The 23,054-nt window shown below is 41.0% G+C and overlaps 1 protein-coding gene across 1 annotated transcript; it reads left to right on the top strand.

Moving 5' to 3' along the window:
* The first annotated feature begins 15,737 nt into the window (after positions 1-15,737).
* Positions 15,738-22,784, top strand: LOC128471540 (opsin-5-like). The gene is made up of 5 exons (XM_053453497.1): positions 15,738-15,825; positions 16,022-16,184; positions 17,782-17,909; positions 19,384-19,718; positions 21,596-22,784. The coding sequence occupies exons 1-5, from the start codon at positions 15,738-15,740 to the stop codon at positions 22,169-22,171; spliced, it is 1,290 nt and encodes a 429-aa protein (XP_053309472.1). The 3' UTR covers positions 22,172-22,784.
* The last annotated feature ends 270 nt before the right edge of the window (positions 22,785-23,054 follow it).

Below are 23,054 nucleotides of genomic sequence, written 5' to 3'. Positions count from 1 at the left end.
TTAGATTCTAAAACCAAGCACTTCGTGTATATCTGTTTTGGAATCTTATTTCTTGTTAAACTCTTAGAATAAAACCTGATGGATGGGTCAGATTTTACACTTTTACAAAGTGTGAAGTTTCTGTTTATGTAGATTTGATTAAAAACGCACAGTGATGTCACACGCGTGATGAATAACACGGATCAGAAGGCTGAGGTAAGTTCCCCGGGAAGGCTTTTTCACTGATATATATAATATAAGTTCTTAACATGGCTTGGAGCCTTGTGTAAACTTTATGTCTGATGAGGAGGCAAGGTTGTAGGCCCATGGCCCTGAGTATGGAACCTCCTAACCATACTGTTGGAGGCCTTTATGGGCCACCTAAACCAATCTAGGGTGAAAGGTAGAAGCGGCCAAAACTCCTTCTAAGACTACCGTGAGGATCACCCTGGTACTAATCACGAAACACAATTCAATTTAGAATTCTGTGAATTCTTCCCATAAACGGTATTTGTTGGACGTGATATCAATACTAAAACGACTTCACTTCTTTCTGAAATGACCTCAAATAAAGTTCAGGAACGTCATCGCCTAAAAGATAAAGAGCTTCATTTTAAAGACCTTCTTAAAGACGTTATGGTCGGCGTTATCATTGAACAACCTGATTCTATCTAACCCGGAACGGGCGACTTTAGTTATCTGCAAAGGGTCCAACCTGAGCCATCATAACTGGTCAAGGTGGCAACGACAGATAAAGAAATACCTTAACCCTAAAGGCCCTTCAAAGACATGGTTGGTGTTCACGTTGAAGAACCTACTTCTTTCTAAACCACAATGGGAATGGAGCACTTGGGTCATCGGTAAATGGTCCAGCTTCAGCCATCATAATTGGTTGTTAGCAAGTCAAGGTGGCGAGAACAACGAAGGACCATCTGGTCTACCCGGTTCCCATGACACGTCGGTACCCTGATTGGCTTCTCCGTCGTTCTTTGTTCTCCCTGATTGGTTCGTTGATCGTTCAACCCTTTTTATTGGTTGTTTCTCAGTATAAAAAATACCTGTTTTTTTCCGCTCTGCTTCACTTTCTGTAACCACGGCTGGTCTGAAACACCCTGGTTTTCCTTCAAAGAAACATATTAACCTTTTGTTTTCACAGTCATTACATTTACCTCACATTGTGAAGCCCAGATTTAATTATTTTCACATGAATAGAACAACGATCTGCTGAAAGACACGATTTGAATAAGATTTTCATTGTCTGGGAAGTCATTATATATCGTAGCCGTTTTCTATTTCATAAAACTGGATGCGCCTTAAGATTACACATATTGACGACGATACGAAAAATATCTACTTTACTTAATTTGAAAAACGCTACCAAAAAAACAAATTTAGTGATTAATCATTCATTTAGTTAATTACTCTAAAATTATAGTAGTTAGAATTATGTTTGGGATGTCACATATATGCAAATGAACAAAATTTCCATGTATGTAAACCAACAAACTCAAAATCTGGTATTTTAATAATTTAGATACATTTTCTACATTAATATATATTATTATATGATATATATATAAATGTGATATATTCATAAATTATATATTATTATTTTTTTTTTTTTTTTAAATATATTTTAATAAATTAGATTGGAAATAAAATATTTCGGCATCTTCTTTAATTCTTTTTTTTTCCATATATTTTATTAGTATATATTTTTTAAGACCTATTATTTTCTTCTGCTGACAGTAAGCTACTCTAGAGAAAAATATAGATTTTCTCATGCTATTGTAAAAATGAGAGAAGAGGAGAAAAAAAAAACAACAAAAAGCTAATGAACAAAGATACTTCCCTTGGAGTACCTAATATATCTCTGCGGAAGAGACTACAAGTACCAAGGACGGGTCTTCATTTTCTTAAGACGATGGACATTGGAGAGGCTTAACTATTGCTTTTTATAATATATTCACATATTCTGCGCTTTATCTATATTAAGACCAATGGCAGATGAAAACTGCACTCTAATTGTCATTAAAAAAACAAAATTTGCTCCAAAAGGGTCTATATTTGAAATCATATTTACCCAGATACACCTAAATGCCACAGAGGACACTGATGGGTTAAAATGCTTTGTTGCCATATCAGCAGAAAAAAAACCATATCGTTTCTATGTTGTCTTTCTGTTTAAGAAGAATTAAAATGACATTATTTATAATATATTTGTTTATAAAATTATCTGAATGGGTTAAATGGGCTATTTCGTTAAAGCATGAAGGCGAACCATGTCTTTGATAGGGGCTTTGTCACCTAAACACCACCTATAGTGAGTATATAGGGTATACGATCATGAGAACTGCAATAAAAGGGTTAGAGCAAGAGAAAACAGGTTTAGAGTTTGCTTGCTTTGCCCCCTATTTTTGGCATCACTGTAAGGCACCATATGCAAATGAGCATATGCAAAGAAGAATAAATAATTTGCATATGGTGCCACATTGCAGTGTCACTAAGGAGAGTTTTATGGAGTTCTTTCCAAGGCAGTGTATTCATTCTCTATAGTATATGCTTACTTTTATAATCTGTTTAGGTGATAAAGACCCTTTAAGCATATATAAAATAAAAACAAATATATAATAACTCATTATATATCATATAATAACTCATTAAATGCCATGGGATATTTTGTTCTCTAGGGGGGTATACTTCCCAGCTACATACTGGGGGTACTGATGGGTTAATAGTATTTGAATAGGGGGGTATACTTATCAGCTACATATTGGGGGTACTAATGGGTTAATAGTATTTGAATAGGGGGGTATACTTTTCAGCTACATATTGGGGGGGGGGCACTGATAGCTTACTAGTATTTGAATAGGGGGGGTATACCTCCCAGCTACATATTGGGGGTACTGATGGGTTAATAGTATTTGAATAGGGGGGTGTACTTGTCAGCTACATATTGGGGGTACTGATGGGTTAATAGTATTTGAATAGGGGGTATTCCTCCCAGCTACATATTGGGGGTACTGATGGGTTAATAGTATTTGAATAGGGGGTATTCCTCCCAGCTACATATTGGGGGTACTGATGGGTTAATAGTATTTGAATAGGGGGTATTCCTCCCAGCTACATATTGTGGGTACTGATGGGTTAATAGTATTTGAATAGGGGGGTGTACTTGTCAGCTACATATTGGGGGTACTGATGGGTTAATAGTATTTGAATAGGGGGGTGTACATCCCAGCTACATATTGGGGGTACTGATGGGTTAATAGTATTTGAATAGGGGGGTATACATCCCAGCTACATATTGGGGGTACTGATGGGTTAATGGTATTTGAATAGGGGGGTGTACATCCCAGCTACATATTGGGGGTATTGATGGGTTAATAGTATTTGAATAGAGGGGTATACTTCCCAGCTACATATTGGGGGCACTGGTGGCTTAATAGTATTTGAATGAGGGGGTGTACCTCCCAGCTACATATTGGGGGTACTGATGGGTTAATAGTATTTGAATAGGGGGTGTACCTCCCAGCTACATATTGGGGGTATTGATGGGTTAATAGTATTTGAATAGGGGGGTGTACATCCCAGCTACATATTGGGGGCACTGATGGGTTAATAGTATTTGAATAGGGGGTATACCTCCCAGCTACATATTGGGGGCACTGGTGGCTTAATAGTATTTGAATAGGGGGGTGTACATCCCAGCTACATATTGGGGGCACTGATGGGTTAATAGTATTTGAATAGGGGGTGTGCATCCCAGCTACATATTGGGGGTACTTTATTGCCACAGATAAAAAGGCTGTTTGTGTGAAAGGACCTCATGGATACACCAAACACTGGACTATCAGCTGGAATAAGACAGTTTGGGGGTGCTGCAGACCCCTGTCAGGTAGGATGCCCCCCTAGCTGCAGGCTCTTGTATTGCTGGCTCTCTGTGGCTCGGTCCTTCGGGCTGAGTGTTGAGAAACAGCAGATGAAGAAATCTCTGTTTGCTTTCCCGCCTCTCCAGATCCTTTCCAGCTGAGGAGCGGGAGCTGCAGCCAGCAGCAGCAGAAGACTTGGTCTGCAGACTCATGAATGACCAGAGCTGCTTCCAGGTGCCCAGGACAGGATGAAGCCGCCTTATTACAGAACTTTGAACCTGGAAAATAAGAAACTTCTATGAATGATTCGCCCAGAATCCACTCAGACCTGATCTGCAGCCCTTAGAAGGTAAATTCTATTCTACAGATTTCTTTAAATTTGTGTTTTTATCAGTTTTAATGTGAAAATAGCATTTTTTTATAGCACTGTCCCTTTAATTGACTATGGAAATCAGCTTTAATTCAAATGAGGGGGTCCCTTGTACAATACCCCTGATTAAAGGGGGGGGGTGTATGGTCACCCATTTTTATTAATTGTTGGGTGATAGTAAGGATTTATGATCAGATAACAAATATAAACTCTGGATGTTAAATTCGTCTGAAAATTCTAATTTTTAAATCATTATTATGAATAAATAATACAATCACAAATTGACAGCATTGGATTTAGGATTAACTTTAGAGCTTTTTGGGTGCAAATAATTAAATTATCTCTTTTTGCCATGAACAATAAACATATTAATAGCAAACATGGCTATTTTTAACCTGAATTATTTCAAGGGTGTTAGAATGTAAGCTCCTCAGTCTAGGGTCAGGGTGACCCCTTTTTGGTACCAAAAATCCACGTTCCAGGGCTTTTAGCTTCAATGTTTTGTTAGGTTATTGCATTTGGTTACATAACTGGCTACATTGTTGTGTTTTATATATATAAATATACGGCTATATGCTTTAGTACTTAACCGAGAGGGTGGCAGATAAGTGGAACAGCCTCCCAGCAGAGGTGGTAGAGATTAATAGAGTAAGGGAATATAGACGTGGATAGGATGGGTATAACCATAAAGGCTATGTTATGTGGATATTGTATAGAACTGAAATTCCAGCTACGCTTGTTTTGTCTTGAAAAGGGTTTTTAACCCCTTAATGACAAAGCCCGTACATGTACGGGCTCAAAATGCATTGTTTTCAATGTCCATTGTCCTTAAGGGGTTAAAAAAGTTCCCTTTCCCTTATTTGATGCGTTAATGGAATCAGCTTAAGAGGTTCCTTAAGAAGAACAGAGGAATAACGCTAGAACAAGAGATCATCAACTAAAGCTAGAGGGTCTGACGTTTAGATGAAATGCAAGGAAGCTTTACTTTACTGAGAGGGTGGTAGATAAATGGAGCAGCCTCCCAGCAGAAGTGGTAGAGGGTAATACAGTGAGGGTAGCTAAACATGCATGGGACAGACATACGGCTCCTGAATCTAAGACGAGACCAACAACTGATTAACGTTTGAGTCTTTACAGCAGGAGAAACGGGCAGACTAGATGGGGGCCGAATGGGGGCCGATCTGCTGGCAAATTCTATGCTTCTAAAAACAAGGATAATCCTGAAGGTTTTGTCGATCAATGAACCTTAAGGCTTCTTATTCAACTGCCGGGTGTGTACGGGCCGGCTGAGTACCATGGGATTTGTAGGTATTTTCTGCTTGACAGTAGTTGTTCTCGTCAGCCTGGAGGGGTTTTTGTGAACGCCGTTTCATAAAGTCATTTATTCTTTACTTTTCAGGAGATCGCTGTCAAAGCCCTGTCAGGCTACTGATTTATTGGGGGAAAACTGATAAAACTGTAAAAATCACACAATTGGAAACAGAAACATGCGCGCCGCTTTACACGCTAACCCCACTGAGTTGCTCGCGCTGGATCTGCATATAAATATATTTATTAGAATATTAAAATGTCATTTCACGGTCTGTCTGCGAACCGACAGGCTTCTGGTAGTTATATTAATAAATCTGAATAATCGCGGAGACTAAGGGTTAATTAGCGCCTCTCTATCTGATTCCTCCCCTTATATGAAGTTGTATAGTAACCATTACTCACCTTTACCCAAAGCCTGTGTAAAGTGCAAGCTCTTTGACAAACACAACTTGTTTCGTAGGGCCTTTGAATTTATAGGTGACCCCCCCCCCCCTGAAATGCGAAATAGATCTGTACATTCTCATTATCCATCAGGAAGGGCTGAGCTGACCCCGTAGAATGTATAATTCAATGGTTGAGGAGACTTTTGGGGGAAACAAATCTCACTGATTCATCTATACATTGTCCAGGACCGGACAAGCTCCCGGGGGGGAGGGGGTTGGATCTTTATTATGTATAATGCGATCAAGGCATTGAAATCGAGCCGTGCATTGCATGTTATTAACCCCTTAAGGACAACGGGAAGTCCTTAAACCCATTAATGGCAATGCATTGTGAGCCCGTACATGTATGGGCTTTGTTGTGAAGGGGTTAAAGAGATCAGATAAATGCATGGGGTATTATATAGGGCTCTGGTGCTTTTATTCAGGGCCGGCTGGGGATGATGAGGCGGCACTGGCACTTTAAGGCCAGCGACCGCACACCGCAGCGCCTGATCTGCCTCCGCAGCAGCACATCTGGCGAGTATTTGGCGCCGGTTATGCCGCCGTATTATTACGACACCAATTATGCATTTTCTACCATTACAAACCAGTTTCCCTTTAACCTTCCCGGACGCTCAGCCTACAGTATGTGATGTGATAAAAAAACACAAAGACTATGAGGCTCATCGTTTTTGATTATGATCAGAACACAATAGAAACCTCAGCCGATTGCCCCCGCTGATTGCGGTGCCACGGGCTCGTAGAATATCTAATATAACGGTGCAATATATTCTTGCATACAGGATCTCATAAAGGATTACATTCTTCAGAATGAGACTGGGATTATTGGTATTTGTTATGGTGAAGCTGGCTTGTCGTTAGTTCTCTCTCTGGTTGCCACCTAAGGTCCGTTACATAAAAGAACAACGAGAAAGTGGAGACTTTGCTACTTTCATAAAATCAATTATGGGAAGACGACAGCGATAGAGAGTATTAAGTCGTAAGAATCAATCTACAAGGTCAACGATCGAGTAAGGTTTGGAGATCTACGGCGATGGACCTTATCCACCATCAAGTTCTAGGCTACTAATGAAGGCTATCAACATGAAATCAGCTAATTCGTGTGATAAAGAAGTATTGTCAACAATGAACATCACGTGGCTTAACCACTTAAGAGACCTTTCCAGTATTGTATGAAGGAATGGCATAAGGTTTGGAGATCTACGGCGAGGAAGTCCAGATGGACCTGATCTGTCATCAAGTTCTAGGCTACTAATGAAGGTTGTCAGCATGAAATCATCTAAATAATGTGATAAGGACATATAGCCAACAATGAACATGGCCATCACATGGCTTAACCACTTAAGAGACCTTTCCACTATTGTATGACGTAATGGCACATTTAGTCGATGAGATAACCATGGTCATGGACATAAAGCCAAGGCTTCTCCATTTACTCTTCTTTTGCCCCAACAAGAGACAAGGAACACTTCCAGCTTCCATGGGTCTTTCGGTTGGGGTACGAGGGATGATCCAAGCCTGGATCAGAAAGGATATGGCTGAAGGCTCTTCCGGCTTAGGATGGTGACATCCATAAAGGGGCAAGCGGTGGCTTCTTGGTGGCCCTCCAAACTTGGTAGTCGAAAAACATTTTACGTTTTTCCCATCTTCTTAATCAGTGAAAGCAAAAAATATGAAATTTTCATAGCGCCGTGAAGCCTGCGGGAGATGATGAATTGGTATTCAGGTGGTTTCCACGAGCTGCTCATTGATGCGTACGTTGCATGGTCGTATGTATAGCGTGCCTTTAGGGTAAATAATAACTCATTCCAATTAATTCAATTGGAAATTAAATAAACCAAGATCATATTTGCAATAATTTAATCACTCTACATAATATACATGTATGTACTATATCTATATAAATACAGTACCGTTCAAAAGTATGGGGTCACTGAGCTGTTTTCATGGAAAACAAGCAGATTTCTGGCTGTAACAATTTGCAAAAAGGGTTTTCTGACATCAATTAGCCTTTTCAACTTAAACTTGGATCAGCGAACACAACGTGCCATTGGAACACAGGAGTGATGGGAGTGATAAAGGGCCATTGGAACACAGGAGTGATGGGAGTGATAAAGGGCCATTGGAACACAGGAGTGATGGGAGTGGTAAAGGGCCATTGGAACACAGGAGTGATGGGAGTGATAAAGGGCCATTGGAACACAGGAGTGATGGGAGTGATAAAGGGCCATTGGAACACAGGAGTGATGGGAGTGATAAAGAGCCATTGGAACGCAGGAGTGATGGGAGTGATAAAGGGCCATTGGGACACAGGAGTGATGGGAGTGATAAAAGGCCATTGGAACACAGGAGTGATGGGAGTGATAAAGAGCCATTGGAACGCAGGAGTGATGGGAGTGATAAAGGGCCATTGGAACACAGGAGTGATGGGAGTGATAAAGGGCCATTGGGACACAGGAGTGATGGGAGTGATAAAAGGCCATTGGAACACAGGAGTGATGGGAGTGATAAAGAGCCCCCCTGTACAGCTATGAAGAGATACCATTAAAAATCTGCAGTTTCCAGCTACAATAGTCATTTACAACATTAACCCCGTCTGTGCTGGATTTCGGATCCATTTCACGTTATTTTAATGGGCAAAATTTGCTTTTCTTTCAAAAACAAGGACATTTCAAAGTGACCCCAAAGTTTGGAATAGTTGTGTGTGTGTGATATATAACATATAATCTAAATATTAATATCACGCAGTGGAAAAACATGCCAAATGGTGATTTCGTTTTATTTTCCGTAGATACAAACAGCAGGGATGTGATCAGACAAAAAATAAATAAGTACGCAGAGTACGCAGCGCGGTGGCTTCTTGCCAGTAACGGCTTTTTAAAGGCCCTCCGTCCTACTCCATAAACCGTTTGTTTTGGGCTGAGACGCGTCCATATGGCGTGCAGCATTTTTCTTTCCTGAAAACGGGTGAATTTATTGAATTTCTCCATCGCAGCAGATGAATCATACGTTATTATTGGCGCTCGGCAGCTCCGCACAGAGTAGGTCATCGCTTGTCAATTCATCGATCGCCAAGAACGCTGATGTCGATGTGTGATGCGCTCGAAATGATTTTTTTAGGTCGGCATAACATATGTTTATTAAAATCTACCCCAGGTTCACAAACGGGGTTGGGATAGCAGGGTATGGGTAAGAAGAACGGGGGGGAGGGGCGGTGCAGTGGGCCACTGGGGTATTTGATTTTGAGCTTAAGGGCTTTATTTCATCCACAGTAACAAACACAATGATGTGGATGCCTAAGGGGACCGCTTACTTTATAAGAACATTAACATGCCTCCCTTAAGGAGAAGCTGCAGCTCCAGGGCTGCAGTGCACCATCCCGCTCTGTGGTCCAGTTTCGCGCTGTGGTTGGCTGCTTAAAGCAGCCAATCAATAGCAGGAAACTAATGAATAAACTCTATAGGTGACAATAATATGGGGATTTTCATTAAAATATTATTGATGAACGATTGCCTTTTTTAAAGAAAATATTTTAATGTTTTTTTTTTCTTTTTTTTCCCGAAATCGAGTTATTTCGTGGAGCCGTTTTTTTCAATAAATTAGAAAGGGAATAAAATGATAACCGCCGCAGTGTTTTCTTGATTATTTTTCTTTTTCAAGAAGTGAAAATCAATAATTTTCTCATCAAAGATAAACCTTTATGTGACCTTGACACGTTTCAAAGGCTGATTAGAGACACAAAGGTTTCATTACTTCCCCGTCTGGGTTACCGAAGACGAGCGCAGTGGGAGGCTAAGAGCGGACCCCCCACTCATCTGGTAAAGGAATAACACCCAGGGTGGGCAAATTACAGTGCAACCCCCCTTAAATACCCTCACTAATCAGTATTCTATACCATTTTACCATCGTGGGGATACTTATTTTCTTCAGTTCAAAATAGTATCTTAATTATGTCTTAATGATAATAACAATAATAATAATAATAATAATAATAATAATAATAATAATATACACACTACCGTTCAAACATATATATATATATATATATATATACATACATACACACACACACAGTATATAAATATATATAAATAAATACACACAGTATATATATATATATATAAAATACATATAAATAATATATAAATATATATAATATATATAATAAATATAAATAAATACACACACAGTATATAAATATATATATACACAGTATATAAATATATATAAATAAATACACACACAGTATATAAATATATATATATACACAGTATATAAATATATATAAAATACATATAAATAATATATAAATATATATAATATATATAATAAATATAAATAAATACACACAGTATATAAATATATGTAAATAAATACACACACAGTATATAAATATATATATATATAAATACACACACAGTATATAAATATATATATATATACACACAGTATATAAATATATATATACACAGTATATAAATATATATAAATAAATACACACACAGTATATAAATATATATATATATAAATACACACACAGTATATAAATAAATATATATATATAGATGTCATGTGAATGCTAGCTCCTGGAACCGTCTTTTTACAATAGAAGGGATTCAACAAAGGATTTCCTATTTTCTCAATCAGATTAGAACATTTTCCATCGCTGGTTAAACCATGTGATTAAAATATTGGTATAAAAAGTTATGTTTGGAACACACAAGGGGATGGAATGTTAGCGATTCCTCGCTACGTACAATGGGTCTCGCCGCAACCTTTGCCTGAACTTGCGAGAGATGAAATGTCTTTGGGCATTATTTTTTTTGGACTTGTTTTTCTTCTTCTAGCACGGCCGTGCCTTACAATGAGATATTATTTCTGGATTTGGCTCTCAGTCCTTGCCGTTGAAGTGCATTCTAAATAATTGAAGTAGTAATTCTATCTCATACTAATTAACATAGTAATGAAAAAGCACTTCAGCGCCGAAAACACATAAATATCATTATTTGTCAAATACTTATTTTCATATATAGTAATCTCTATGGGTTTTTCCGCACATTTTTTCATTTGCGTCAAATACACGAGATTAGTATTTTTTGGCATAAAATTTAGAGCTATTTCCGCTTTAAGTGTATGATTCGGGCAAAAATGATATGGTGTGCTTGCAAAATTTCAAGTACGCAGATCAAATGCTTCCCTTTCGCTTGTTGGAGAAATACGACTGATGCATTGTGGGTACATGGTGGATTTCATGGTTAACAGCATACCCGGGTGCTATCAGAGTTTGCCCCTGAGTCATAGGGCTTGTGCCTCGGTCTCGGGGTGAAGGGGCAGATTCTCAGGGTCACACAGTCTGGAGCTGACTCCTTCATATTGCATATGGCGGCACTTTCTGTGACGTCCTCTCCCCCGATTGGAGGATGGGGGAGAGGATGTCACCGGAAGTGCCACCATTTTGGAGGAAGTTGCTGCTGGGCTATGTCTGCGGAGAAGATTGAAGATAAAAAATAGTAGATGAAGAAGAAAAAGAAGATGCGGAAGTGATAGGCAGAGAAGGTAGGGAACCATTTCGAGACTGTGACAGAGTGCACGAGCGTGGACGAGAGTGTGTGAGAGTGTGTGAGAGTGTGAGTGAAGGTGGGTTCACTTTTTTGCCAAGCGAGGGAAACCTGGGCCGGTTGCTGATTGGTCGCTGGAGTCAGCTGACTTGGCTCAGCCAATCAGGGGCTGCCCCTCAGCCCTAGCCTCCTGATTGGTAGGTGGTGTCACCTGACCAGGGCTGACCAATCAGAGCGAGGGAAACCAGGGCCGGCTGCTGATTGGTCGCTGGAGTCAGCTGACCTCAATTCGTGGCCTCATTTTTCTTGGCTTTGTATGAATCGCTGGATTTACCACAATCTTTGCAATTGTAAATTTGCAATTGGTACGAATCCGAATGCACAAGTCTTGGGATCAGCTCATTTAGAAGGTTCCCAGTTATGGTTAATAGAACATCTGGAATGTTCAGGGAAAAAAAAGATATTGTGAATATAAAGAGATCTTGCCCATTTTGACTATAATCTCAGTGGTAGTACGGAAGACGTTAAAAAATGTCCACTCTGGTGCGGTTTCTCAAGTAACGCTTTAGAGTCATTCTTTTGTTCGTAGCTGAAAATCTCTTCTGCCTCGCCGATTAGACGCGCGGCCGCGCTGCGCTTGGACAGCAAGAACGGCTAATCAGGAGGGAGCCGCTCCAGGAAATCCATATCCATCAACGTCATTTAAGCAGAACCCTCTGCTAACTGGAAAACCCATTGTATTGATGTAATCCAGATTAGCGCACGAATAACCAAATTACAGAAACTGCGTGTAGAATGGAAGAAAAAAAAGAAACACCTTATCTGAGATTCGGTCATAGCCCAGAGAGAATTTGGCAAAAAAGCCTACTGATAGATCTATCTGCCGGTAGAAGATGTGCTATTTAGAGTCATAATGGATAGTCTGGCATGAGAACCCAGACAGGGCTATTATAACTGGACGTGACACCTGATTATGAGTTGAATTACTGGGTTATGTATCCATTAATATGAGGGCGCATTGATGCGGTGGAGATAAATGTCATCTTGAACTGAAAGGATACAATTATGGAGGAGCTTATCCCTTTATCTGGCGGAGGATCCGTGCGACTCATTCCAATGCTACGCGGGAAATGTGTTAACGCAACAAGGACCATCCTGAGATCATTGGGTGATCATCCAACTGCTATTAATCTTAAGGCATATCTGATAAAACAACCCAAACAGCTGCTTTGGTTCCGTTGACCTGTAGACCACAAGCCCAGAAGATGAGAAGACCCAACTGCAAAACGTAGTAATGAGATATCTCATAATGTTGTGTTACTTTAATACACACAACATGAACATATCTAGTGTCTTAGCTCTGAGACGGGTCCACCTAGATATTTTCTGGATAAGCAGAAATGGTTCGGGTCAATACACAAGAAAGACTCGCGGGACATCAGACGTGATGCGTGGTCTTGCTCAACGGGACCTTTCCTATAATTTCAATAACTGCTGATGGGAAAACCCTGGCTTCAGTCAATACCTGCATTAAAAAACCATCAAAGAAGCTTAGTGGTCTATGTGAAAACTTTAAAACACTCATGGAAAGATGACTGGTGCCCTGCGAGACCAGGAGGTGCCCAAGAAACCCATCCACTGGTGCAGAAGGAACGTTCAAAGAGGGAACAGATCCATGAGAACTTCGAGGCCTATGCTTGGAGGAGCCAGAAATAACGCAGATGCGTAATCTAATATTCTAACCGAAGAGGACATTTGGGAAAGAACTTTCGTAATTAGATCTCATTTAGAAAGGCTTTCATGAGAATTATCATTTTATTGCATGATATCAACAAAAAAAACATTTCATTTTCGAAAGTCGGCTTTCCCATTAACGTGCAGTTTTGCAAGAAAAACGGATTAAAAAATGAGATTGTTTTCAGCTGAGCTTTTGGGATCGGTACACATGGTTACGGGCACCGGAGGAACGAAAACCCAAAAGGAGGAGAAAGGGTAGATCTTTTTTAATATTCACTATCTAATGACTATAGATTGGAATTGGCAGGAGGTCCCAAGCAACCAGTTTGATATTGTACAACAAATGCTTTTTTTCAAGAAGTTATTTTTTTAATGTTTTCTTGATTTCATACAACTTCCACGAGAATCGCTTTAAGAACTTTTTGGAGAAAACCTTCAGTGTTGACCTGCCTGCCAACCTACGGCCGCCATCTTCCTGACGCACCTGTCTAGGTTGTCTTCTTCATATTAGTGACTATTGTAGGGTCAGCTTTTGGTTGAAGAACGGTAGATCCTCGATAACTACAACTCAATCAGAAGGACATATACTTTAGATGATCATCAATGTTACTGTTTTTGTTATTCAAAGCCCTAATGGTACAGCGAGTGCCGAAGGTTGAGAAACCACTGGTTTCCCATTGAGGATACCTGTCGTACGGGCTACTTTTTCGAATCAATATGTCTTTTGAAAGCGTTTGTAACCTTTTTCCTATAGATTGTTTCCCCATTAAGAATTCTATTTATGGTGGCCTATGTAAATCTTATTTGACAGCATTGATGTAGAGCATAGTCTCATCATAAACACTACGGAGGTGTTGTGTATATTGGAACCCGTATCAGATTATTGATCAGTAACACCGCAGAAGGACAAACACAAAACATATGCCCTCGTACAATCGTCACTATATGAAAAGGAGTCATTATGTCCGATTTGTGACTCTCTATCCATCCCAGGGTGCCCAATAGTGCTTTATTCTAATATTGTGGGGTATATCCCCAGGCCCAGTGGCGGAACTGCCGGGGTCGCAGGGGTCGCGACTGCGACCGGGCCCTGGAGTTCTGCCAGTCAGGGGGGCCCAAGGGGTGCCGAGCGGTTGGTGAAAACGACCGCTCGGCAACTCTTGGGCCCCCTTGACTGACAGAAATTCAGGATGCGCCGCAGCGCTGCCCAGAGTGTAGTGTTGGGAGCGTGAGGCGTTTGTCTCGGGTGCCGGCGCTTCACGCTTCAGTGAAGCACCGGCACCCGAGACAAACGCCTCACGCTCCCAACACAGAAGTGACGGTAAGTGACCTACAAAGGGGGGGTAGGGAGGGAGAGGGTAGATTGTGAGAAGGGGGGGTAGGGAGGGGGAGATTGTGAGAAGGGGGGAAGGGAGGGGGAGATTGTGAGAAGGGGGGAAGGGAGGGGGAGATTGTGAGAAGGGGGGTAGGGAGGGGGAGAGGGGAGATTGTGAGAAGGGGGGGTAGGGAGGGGGAGAGGGGAGATTGTGAGAAAGGGATAGATGGGTTGGGGGGACCCTTAACAGATTCTCGCACCGGGGCCCTGAGGTTTCTAGTTACGCCCCTGCCCAGGCCATTGTTTTTTTTTTTTTTATTTAAGTTTTTTTTTAAATTAAAGTAGAGCCATTGACATGATATAAAACTACTTATTCCAGACAGTTTTTCGTTAAATGTAATTGTTTTCAATTGACAATTGAATTACCTGTCCAAAAAATTCTCTCCCTTCTCCTTACAAAGGCTGCCTCAACCATTCAACCACAATCAGGAGCTTAAAAAAGGGAGAGAGATAATGAGAGCGGAGGATTAAAGAGGAGATACAACCATTTTTTTTTAAATTTCACCCTCTGTACGTGACAGATTTATATCGCCGGTAGGTAACGAGCAATGTGTGCTAAGTAGGTTCTTATTACATGAAGCAGAAGATCGGGAAAACAATAATTTTGGTTTTATTTCTTCTTAACAGAGATAAACTTCTGACGATAAAAAAAAAAACGGATTTCCCTGGCCAGACACCGCTGAACAGACCTCATGCTCCATAAGGTAATTCATTAGCAGTCAAGACAAGAAAAATAAATTAATTATAATAAATAATAAATTCAGATGTCGGGCGGAAGGTAATTAGCCGCCGATTGGGAGAATCTCAAGCAAGTATTTATATTAATAATATTTGAATAATAATATGAATAATTCATTGGTATCTGTTTTTTGTATGGGCAGCCTTGATTTTAATCCCTACTGCAAATATTTTAAATAAAAGTACTGGCGTTCCCCAAAATCAGCATTTTTTTTAGAGCAAATTTCAACAAACGCCGATCAATAATAATTAAAATGATCTCACACATAGAAAAGATTTTTAATCATATCCAAAATTAAATATTTTCTTATTGAAGAATACATTTGTTATTTTTTTTTTTTTTTTAAATTTCAGATGGAAAATGGATCGACGTCCTCAGAGTTCCATTCATCATTATCTCAAACCAGCGACTTAATTTTAGGCGTGATCTATTCACTTTTGGGTAATGTACTTTTTTTTATATTTTCTATATGTACTTTTTTTGTATATGACTTGGATCTAAGGGGAGACATCGGTGTATTTTCCAGCGGGACGTTCGTTCTAATGGACAATGTTTATTCTACATTCTTAAAGTGGGCAAAGATATCGAGTGCACTCAACTCTTTACCATAGATCCAACTGTCCATTTACTCCTTCAGGTCTCTTTTCTCTGTCTGGAAACTCGGTCCTTCTGCTGGTGGCATACCGGAAGAGGTTGATACTCAAACCAGCCGAATTTTTCATCGTTAACCTAGCGATCAGTGACTTGGGGATGACCGGTACTCTTTTCCCTCTGGCTATTCCTTCATTGTTTGCTCACAGGTACTTCATTCACTGCTTCTGCTGCCAGCTTATCTGGCTAATGTCTGGTTGGCCCATCCAACTGTGAACAAGTCCGTAGGTCGGTGAGAAGCCAATATTGGATTTACAACCTTCCAAGCTTTGGACAAACAACATCACGTTGGAGCTTTCTCAATACCTTTAAACCCTATAGGTTTGCCCCAGATGGTACCGGAGCTGATCACCTAACATCTCTGGGAGGTGGAGGTTGACATTTGGACCCATCTGTCTTACTCCACTTTCCTTTTGTGTTGTGGTGGGGCTCACGGCCTGGCCCACTGCCCCCTTGATCCGCTATGGAGCAGGAGAGCTTCAGCTGAGTTAGTCTCAGAAGCTCCCAGGTATGGTCACGTTCTATCATTAGAATGGACGGAACCAGTCAATATTCGTCTTCACTTGGTCTTTCTTGGATCAAGGACACAGTAACTCCAGTATGCCCCCATCGTTACAGCCGGTACTGTCCTATAGCTGCCACCAGCCCCCTTTCTAATGCCCTCTCCATTACCGATACAGATTAGATCAAAAGAATTCGGTTTTCAAAGAGCCAAATAGGAACTTTTGTCTCTATTATTTTTATATATCTATGAAGTACGCTCATTTTGGTCCTCTCTGTATTATATAAGCAGCGTGTCATTGTGTAATGTGTAATTTACAAGGAGATTATGTGAATGGAGATTCAAAGTCTAGAGAGCTTCCTCCCACCTTCTGGTTTTGTTATTCATCAGAAAGAAAGGAGTTTTGAAATGTGAAAAGTTAAAAAGTAACCATGAGACAGAACATGAGCTGAGAACTCATTTGAAAGAAAGTTTTCATCCAAACAAGAACTTAAGGTCAGGTTAATACTTGAAAATATGTATGTACAAGAGAGAGGTTTATTTTAAAGGAGGAAAAGCGTTAGAATGAGAGGTAAGAATTAGAGGCTTAGATGGAATGGAGGAAAGTTTTACTTTACTGAGAGGGTGGTAGATGAATGGAATAGTCTCACATCAGAAGACGAGACCAAGGACGGATTGAGGTTTGAGTGGGACTAGATGGGCCGAAGGGATCTGATCTGCCGGAATATTCTATGTTTAAGTCTCTCTGTGCTCTGTTGACGATAATTCTTCATGTTGGGTCATCATATTCCTGGCTGACCATGATAAGCATTTGGGGAGTTAGACTAATGCCGGTCTATGCAGGCTTCAAAACAGTTGGTTCTCCAAGGATTGGAAAACACCTCAAGCTGGATGATCTTGGCCAGGGGTATCCAAATTATGGCCCGCTAAGGGCCAGACTGGACTACTACTAAATGAGATAAGAAAATGAACTATGTTATGATTCATCACAGTGCTGCCGCTTGGAAAGATATTTAGGATAAGGTAGGTTTGCCTTCCGTGGCTGACCCTGGTCCATATGATCCATTGGGTAAAGTGTCTCTGGAGATGACGATTGTGCTGATGCCCTCTGACGTCCATGCGACTGGTCAGCTGAAGCCCACGTTGGAGACATTGGCTCTATGGCTGATAGGTAGTTGTAATTAGTCGGCGAGATATGGCATTTGGTACTTTGCACATATTGAATGGTCTTCTCCTCTCCGCAGGTGGCTCTTTGATAAACTCACGTGTAAATATTACGCATTCTGCGGGGTGCTCTTTGGTCTTTGCAGTCTCACTAATCTCACCGTCCTGAGTACTGTCTGCTGTATGAAAGTTTGTTACCCGGCCTACGGTAGGTTTCATTTTTCAATCTTTTCAAAGCCTATAATCCATCTCAGCGATGTTACGTGGCGGGGAGAATGTCCGTTCCATGCACTTACCTTATGCAGCCAACGGCAGATGGAGCCTCGGCCCTTTTTATCTTCAACTGACATTCAGCTACAGGCATTTCTAGAAGATTAAAATCAAGAAACCCTAGAGATTTAGCTTTGCTTCACTAAAACAAGAGGAACATCCACCTTCTCCTAGAGTTCATGTCTGAACACCTGTAGGTTAAGTCACCGATTCCGATAAGAGCTCAGGAAGCATCTTGGTAGGACATTATTTGCCTGAGATGTCAACCTAGAGTTCTAGGCTACTTAAGAAGCCTTCAACAAAGTCATTGTTGGACTCCAAGACCAAAATTTCAGGGTCAGACCATAATCAGCACAAGCCCTAACACCATCTATGGCTACCTGGATTATTTTAGCAGATTGCGCATGACCTTGTAGTTCTAGAGAATCATGCAGTTCCTCTATAAAGCTATTGCCACAAATCTGTCTGAGCGAAGAAACAATTTGATGGGCAATACGGCAGCAAGATGACAGCTGCCAAATACATCGAAAAAATAATCCAGAATGGGAAAATTCCCTTTAAATAAACCCCAATATATCTCTACATTTAACATAAAAATGTGTTAAGCTTCTTATCTCCATAGCAACCAATGGAAAGTCCTTGCTGATTGGATAATTCCGTGGGTTGCAACAGTGATAAGATCACGTTAACATTTTGCACCAGAATCACCGTTTATACATAACCGTCCCGAAAGCCGTATAATAATAATAACTAGACATTTTTCATCTTATCTTTAACTTTTGTAATTAGACTCCACAGACTAATTCCCCAGAAATACGCCAAGTCACCTGATCGACTGTACCAATTAAACCCGCTCATTAATCATCAACGAGATTCATTATAAAAAGCCATTGAAATGCGGCTGCACTCGGGAGTCTCGGTCTGATTGTTTGAACGACGCAGTCGAGACGGCTTCGCAAATTGACGATTTTAATTACTCGTCGTGCCGAGATGACACATTTTAGAGGGGATCGCGTCCTACAACTCACTGGATTACATTCATTCATCTAAAATTAGTGAAATTTAATATTTCGTGAAGACCCACAAGATAATAATTATGTAATATTTGGCATATTGGCGAACCTTGAGGGTCTTCGGGTTTGTCTTGGAGGCTCCGGGAATGACTGCCGGTTCAAGAATGCCTGAAGCACCTTTTGATGTGTGGGCGGAGTTGTGTTTGGCCCCGCCCTTTCCTTGCCCCACCCAATGTTTATTGGCAGCAATCTCTGCACCTATGAGCCGCTATCCTTGCTTTCCCAACCCCTCCCCTTCCTGCCTCCTACAAGCAGTAGAGCTCCAGGAAACAGCCCGTCGAAGTTCCTAAGACCGCTGCTTTATTTAGTACATTTAGAATAACTATGTTTCTTTTATAGGAAATAAATTTTCGTCTGCGCATTCTCGGATCTTGTTACTTTGTGTCTGGGGCTACGCGTTCGTCTTTGCCACCGCTCCATTGGCAGACTGGGGCAGTTATGGGCCGGAGCCCTATGGAACGGCTTGTTGTATAGACTGGAAAGCCTCAAACCGAGAACACAGGGCCATTTCTTACACCGTCTCCCTGTTCGTATTTTGTTACATCATCCCTTGCACGTTGATAATCATCTCCTACACGCTCATTCTACTGACCGTGAAAGGATCGAGGAAGGCTGTGCGCCAACATCTCTCTCCGCAAACCAAAGGGAACAGCGTCCATAGCTTGATAATAAAGGTTTGTGACTCTATTGTTACTAAAAGCAACAGCGAAGGTTCCGTCTGAGGTCAGGATCCCCAACTTTAGACTTACCTGAGCTGGATTGGGAAACTTATCAACCTTCTAGGAAGTATCAAGAAAGGGTATTCTGGGGTTCATTTTGTTGAGTCGGGATTTATTCTGATTGCTTAAGCGGTCTTGAAGGAACCTGGCATGTTCTTCAACGTTTAGGGGGTCAATGCAGTGTAATTGGGATATTTTGGAATGGTTGACCTCAATGGGCTTACGTTTTATTATATAACAATGTAACTAAATACGCCCTTCGGCAGAAGTAACCATTTGACACACAGTTACGAGGGATAGAAAATAAGGTCTAATTTGATTGGGCGAGAACACACTTTTTGATGCAGTACAAAACTATAGTATCAAGATCAGTAATGGAAATGAGGCCTTTGTGGCTCTTGTCCAATGAGAGAATGGGGCCAAGGCATACAGTAGCCAATGGAGATAAGACATGGCGCCAACAGAAAGAACCAATGGAGCAGGTGGAGAGCATGGCGTAGTAGTACTCCAAGCGGGGGACAACCAACAAGTTGCACTGCTGTGTGATCAGCAGAGGAAGCGTGTCTTGAAGGGACAGTTTAATGTTATTGACGTTGTTATTAAAGGTACTTTATGAGTATATTAATATGCATTCTTTAATGGGTTAAAAAAAACTTTCAGCAGAAGCTGCAGCTCCCTGCCTCACCACTGGAAGGTCCCTTTAAGCATTTTGGAATCTGGTCATCTAACACCAAGGGTCTCCTCTCCCACCGAAGGATCCGTATGTTACTGGATCAGAGTGTCCCACCTTTAATAAATAAGGAGCTGATCACACTCAAGCCTTTAATGTCACAAAGAGAACATTTTTAATGAATTAACTGGCGACTTTCTATGCACGGCTAAGAGAGACGAAGTGTTTTCAAATGTCCTCTGTAACGTTACCTTGTGTCCCCATATGCTAATTACAACACATTTGCACAGCGACGGTAGAAATTAATTTTTGCCGCGCACAACCCACCCCGTGGCATTTACACTGACACCGACAGCAGACAGATGTAATTAGGACCTTAACGAGAAACTATCTCTACAGCCACTCATTAGCTATTAATTTGGCTTGTAAATGTTAAAGCGTCACCAAGTCATTTTTTTTCACGACAGGTGCGCCCGAAATCTCATTAAAATGACGTCTGGCCAAAGATAATTAGAATAGCAACTTTATCACCAAAAAAAGGAGATTATTCCTTACCCTAATTGTATCTTCTCTGTTTCTAAGATGGAATATGCTATTCTCTGCCTACATCCCTCACTCGATAAGTCACAGTCGCATTCAAATTCTTAGAAAATCCCACAATGCCAACCACACTCCCTAAACAAAGAAGTGTCACCTGTTGCCCCTTTGAAATATTGGGGGGAGGGGGGGGGGTGATATATGTACCAAAAAGTTTAGTATCAATGTTTATTTTATAAACAATTTAACTACAATATGTAATTAATTTGCTTAAAAATATGAGGCTCATTATAGGAAGAAACCCAATTTGTGCCTTTTGGGAAGAAGCACACTACAAGGTTGTCCTGCATCACCTCGCCTGTTCTAGAATCCCTTATGTAGAACCTTACATTTCTAGAGCTCCAGCAGGTTCTGTAGCGTTTTTATAATGAGGGAGAATACACAATTAGCATATTCATTAAATGTCACAGCTTCTTATGCACTTGGCTTGACTCGGAGTGAAGTGGAAGGTCTCCAAATCCAAGTAACAACCTCATTTGACCGTTGAGGATGGTGCCTTTTAGTTTTAGATGTTATATTATGATGTTGGCTACATTAGTGACACCTACTCTGTGTTTTTTTCCAGCTTAGTGTGGCTGTTTGCATCGGATTTCTTTTGGCGTGGACCCCTTATGCAATAGTGGCCATGTGGGCAACATTTGGAGATGCTACACAAGTTCCTACCATGGTGTTTGCCCTGGCGGCAGTATTTGCAAAGTCCTCTACGCTCTACAACCCCATTATGTACCTGTTACTAAAACCAAACTTCTTAAATGTCTTAAGAGACTTGTCTTTATTCCAGACGATGTGTACGGTGGTTTGTGGTGGCTGCAGGGCCCCAGTGAATAGGTCACCATGTAGACCGTCCGAGGTCAGGATCCCTGCTAAGCTGGCAGGTCACTTCACGGACCACCGAAGGACCTGCAGGAGCTGTGTTGATACACTTGAGTGTTTCGGTAATTACCCAAGACGCTGCAGTTCCGGACACATAGGCGTCAGTCAACCAGTTGCCATTAACGTGGTCAAGGACCAAACTGGAAGCACCGGATCTCCAAAGGCTGTACACCTTGTGGTATACTCCTCAAGGACTAGATCAGGAGTGGAGACAACAGAAACTGCTTCAGGGTCAGTGCCATCTGGTTTAATGAAAGATTTTCTCTGAGCTCCAGATCTCCCGTGACCTCCTGGAACTGTGTTTGCGGCTCTGGTCCTCTTGTACGGGATTTGGGGATCACCTGCTGTGATCTCACCGTTGATACCATGATTTCAGAATTAAACAGTAACTATCCTGGGCGCCCAGCAATTTGGTCCCAATTGTAATTCTTTTATATATCGGATTACAAAGAACCAAGAAGTGGAGGACACAGTAGAGGACCAGCTCCAGCAGATGCTCATGGACGGGGACACAAGTAGCTAAAACTAGGGACTTTATTATAACAATCTGAGACAAAGAGAAGCAGGAGAACTCAGAATACCTCTGAAATACGGGCTGCTAGAAACATTGAAACTTCTCTCTATTTGTCTTCTTCTAAATTGAATAAAGGAGTTCCCCAGAAACCAAAGAAATGAAAACTTAACTTCTAATATTATTATATTTAAAAATCCCACCACCAACCCCATTCTATAATATTCTTTATTGACTTCTCCCTACATAACTTTTGTCCAAGTCCAATAATAGCCCATAGGCAGAGCCGGGTCTCCCCCCTTTGACAGGAGTGGCAATTTGTGGCCCCAAGGCACGTTCTTTCGGGGGCCGGTATGCGTTCGGGGTGCTGTATGCAGCATTTCTTCCTTGGACCCGGGTAACACAATGCACGGGTGCACGGAGAAACTCACCCGCCGCTAAGTCTAACGATCCTTGCTAGCTTTATAGTCCTGAATATAAAGAGTTAAATCCTTTAAAACCAATAGAAATCAATAAACCACTAAATGGCATTACTTTAATGACATTGCGTTTTTAGTAGTACCCGCTCACCCTCTGTGGCAGCTTATTTTATGGTTTTCCATCGTTTATAGAGAAGTTAACTCTTTATATTCAGGAAGGG

This window comes from Spea bombifrons, chromosome 13 (genome assembly GCF_027358695.1).
Source record: "Spea bombifrons isolate aSpeBom1 chromosome 13, aSpeBom1.2.pri, whole genome shotgun sequence".
Classification (NCBI taxonomy): Eukaryota; Metazoa; Chordata; class Amphibia; order Anura; family Pelobatidae; genus Spea; species Spea bombifrons.
The sequence above is the reverse complement of the archived record's forward strand: the minus strand, read 5'-3'. Positions and strand labels throughout refer to the sequence as shown.